At 32.7% G+C, this 2,446-nt stretch overlaps 1 protein-coding gene across 1 annotated transcript; it reads right to left on the bottom strand.

Moving 5' to 3' along the window:
- LOC18598328 (tropinone reductase-like 1) lies at window positions 1,191-2,011 on the bottom strand (the record flags this gene model as incomplete). Its single annotated transcript, XM_018120910.1, has 1 exon — window positions 1,191-2,011. A coding segment is annotated over one exon (816 nt), but the record flags the coding sequence as incomplete, so codon positions are not given.

Here is a 2,446-nt window from a genome sequence, read left to right as displayed (position 1 = left end):
GGCTTTCATAAAATTATTATTCAAGTGGATAGTCAACTTGTGTCTCGGGCCATAACTTCATACAATTCCCATCCGTCCTCTAACTCCGATTTGATTAGTGTAATACATAGTTTACTTACTCGTCAATGGGAGGTTAAGATTTGCCATTTTTATAGAAAAGGCAACAGGTTAGCAAATTTCATGGCTAATAAGGGCATTGAGTTAGAGGAAGTCTGTTTGGTTTTTCATTCTCCACCTATTGGAGCTAGTGAAATTCTGATGTATGACATGTTGGGGATCTGCTTTCCTCAGATGATTCGAATATAAATTTTATTCTCTAAAAACTGATTTATCAATTTACAAATTAGAATTCTAATTGCATTAAATGACTTTCATTAATAATATTTTTCTTATAAATATTCATAAGATTTATCTAATCATTGAATGAAAATTCTAATTGCCTTAGATAACTTCCATTAAAAAATATTTTTTAAAATTTATAGATTAATTTTATAAAATTTTAATGATTTAAACGTCAAACTTTACATTTAGAAACATTTATAATTATATATAATTATTATTTAAAAGTAATAAAACAACTAATTATTTGCGAACACAAATGACAACAACAATAATAAAAGAATATTTAAATTTGCAATTTAGAAATATAATGAATAAATATGATCATTTTCATCAATCAAATTTTTTTTTCAACATTTTTAGTTTTATGTATGCTGGTATTTGTTGATATGTGCGCCACACATGAATACTCAATTTTTTATTTATTTTTAAATAATAATTATATATAAATACAACTGCTAAAGTGTAAAGTTTGAAATATAAATAATTGAAATTTTGTGATATTAATATATAAATTATTCAACATTAGTATTAGAATTTAAAATTTTTTTAAAGAAAGTCATTTGAATTGTTATTTAAAATTTGGATAAAGTTTATTAAATTGAAGAAAGAAATTTAAAATGGCAATTTGGAAATATATGAGTAAAAATGTCTATTTTCATCAACCAAAAAGTGTTCCAACGATGACATTTTTATATATTACAAATAACATTATTGAAATACTTTAATTTAAATATCTTACACACTCTAATTTTCGCGTGCCATGTAAATAAAGAAGCAAGGATCTCCAACAGGACTAAAATTTTGACCGTATGAGACAGGAAAAAAAGCACCCTCCACATCCAGATTTTTCATTTTATGGAACAAGGTTAAAAGCCTTCATCATGGTAGGATTAACGATGCTGAACCCTCCATCGAGCACTACGTTGAGCCCGCTCGCATAATTTGCATCATCGCTAGCCAAAAAAAGCACAGCTTGTGCCACTCCCTCTGCCTTCAACAATTCCCCTTTGAGATTTCCCGTTGCACTGGAAATTGCTTCTACTTTTGGAATGTCACCTTCGGTAGGTGCAGACATGGGAGTCGCAACAATAAAAGGCGACACACAATTTACCCTTATACCGTATTGGCCTAGCTCAGCTGCCAAGTTCTTAGCTAGACCCACTATTCCATATTTTGATGCTGTATAAGCATAGCTTGCCATCCCTGCAATTGCTGTTGTAGCGCTAGCAGTGAAAAGTATGCAACCTTTTCGCTGAGGGATCATGACTCTGGCAGCATGTTTGGCTCCTAGAAAAGCTCCCGCTAAGTTTACACCAACAACGAAATCCAAGTCCCATTTTGTAGTTTCCAAGATGCTGCTGAACGGACGATCCAAAACGCCTGCATTGTTGTACATTATATCGAGCTTTCCATGTTTGACGATGGCGGTGTCAACGAGGTAGCTAATATCATCTTCATTTGAAACGTCACAGTGGATGTAGGAAGCATTTTCACCAAGCTCGTCGGCAAGGGCTTGTCCTAGGCTATCTTGGATATCGGCAATTACAACCTTGGCACCATTTTCATGGAAAAGTCGAGCTGTGCTAGCTCCAATGCCGCTAGCGCCACCGGTTATGACTGCCACTTTGCCTTGTAACCTTGAAAGTTTTGACAAGAGAGAACCGAGATGTTACAACATATCATTGAAAACAGAGATAGTAGACCCCAAATGATCTATTGGTAATTAACTTGATAGATATTAATCATTCATGCAAGGTTATGAATTCACTGTAAATGTCGAAATTTTGTACAAATATAATAAATTAAATTGAACCGATGGACATGCTGATAATTTCTCAAATACTAATTTTTTCGTCCAAAAATTTTGACGATGATACCATTTCAGAGTTGGAAAATGGTAAAATTCTTTATAACAGAAGACGATTTTTGCTTTTGAATAGAAAATGACTACATAAATAAGTTCATCGGCGTAACGTTTTGAGTTTGAAAGTAACAAACAGAGAGAGTATTGATAATTACCTTCCGCCGGGTGATGCCAAAGCGGAAATTCCAGGAGAAGTCATTTTGTTGTTTTTTTTTTTTTTGCTTAGAAATGCGAAATTCA

The sequence above is a fragment of the Theobroma cacao genome, chromosome 5 (assembly GCF_000208745.1).
Source record: "Theobroma cacao cultivar B97-61/B2 chromosome 5, Criollo_cocoa_genome_V2, whole genome shotgun sequence".
NCBI classification, from domain to species: Eukaryota; Viridiplantae; Streptophyta; class Magnoliopsida; order Malvales; family Malvaceae; genus Theobroma; species Theobroma cacao.
This window is presented reverse-complemented; position numbering and strand designations above follow the sequence as displayed.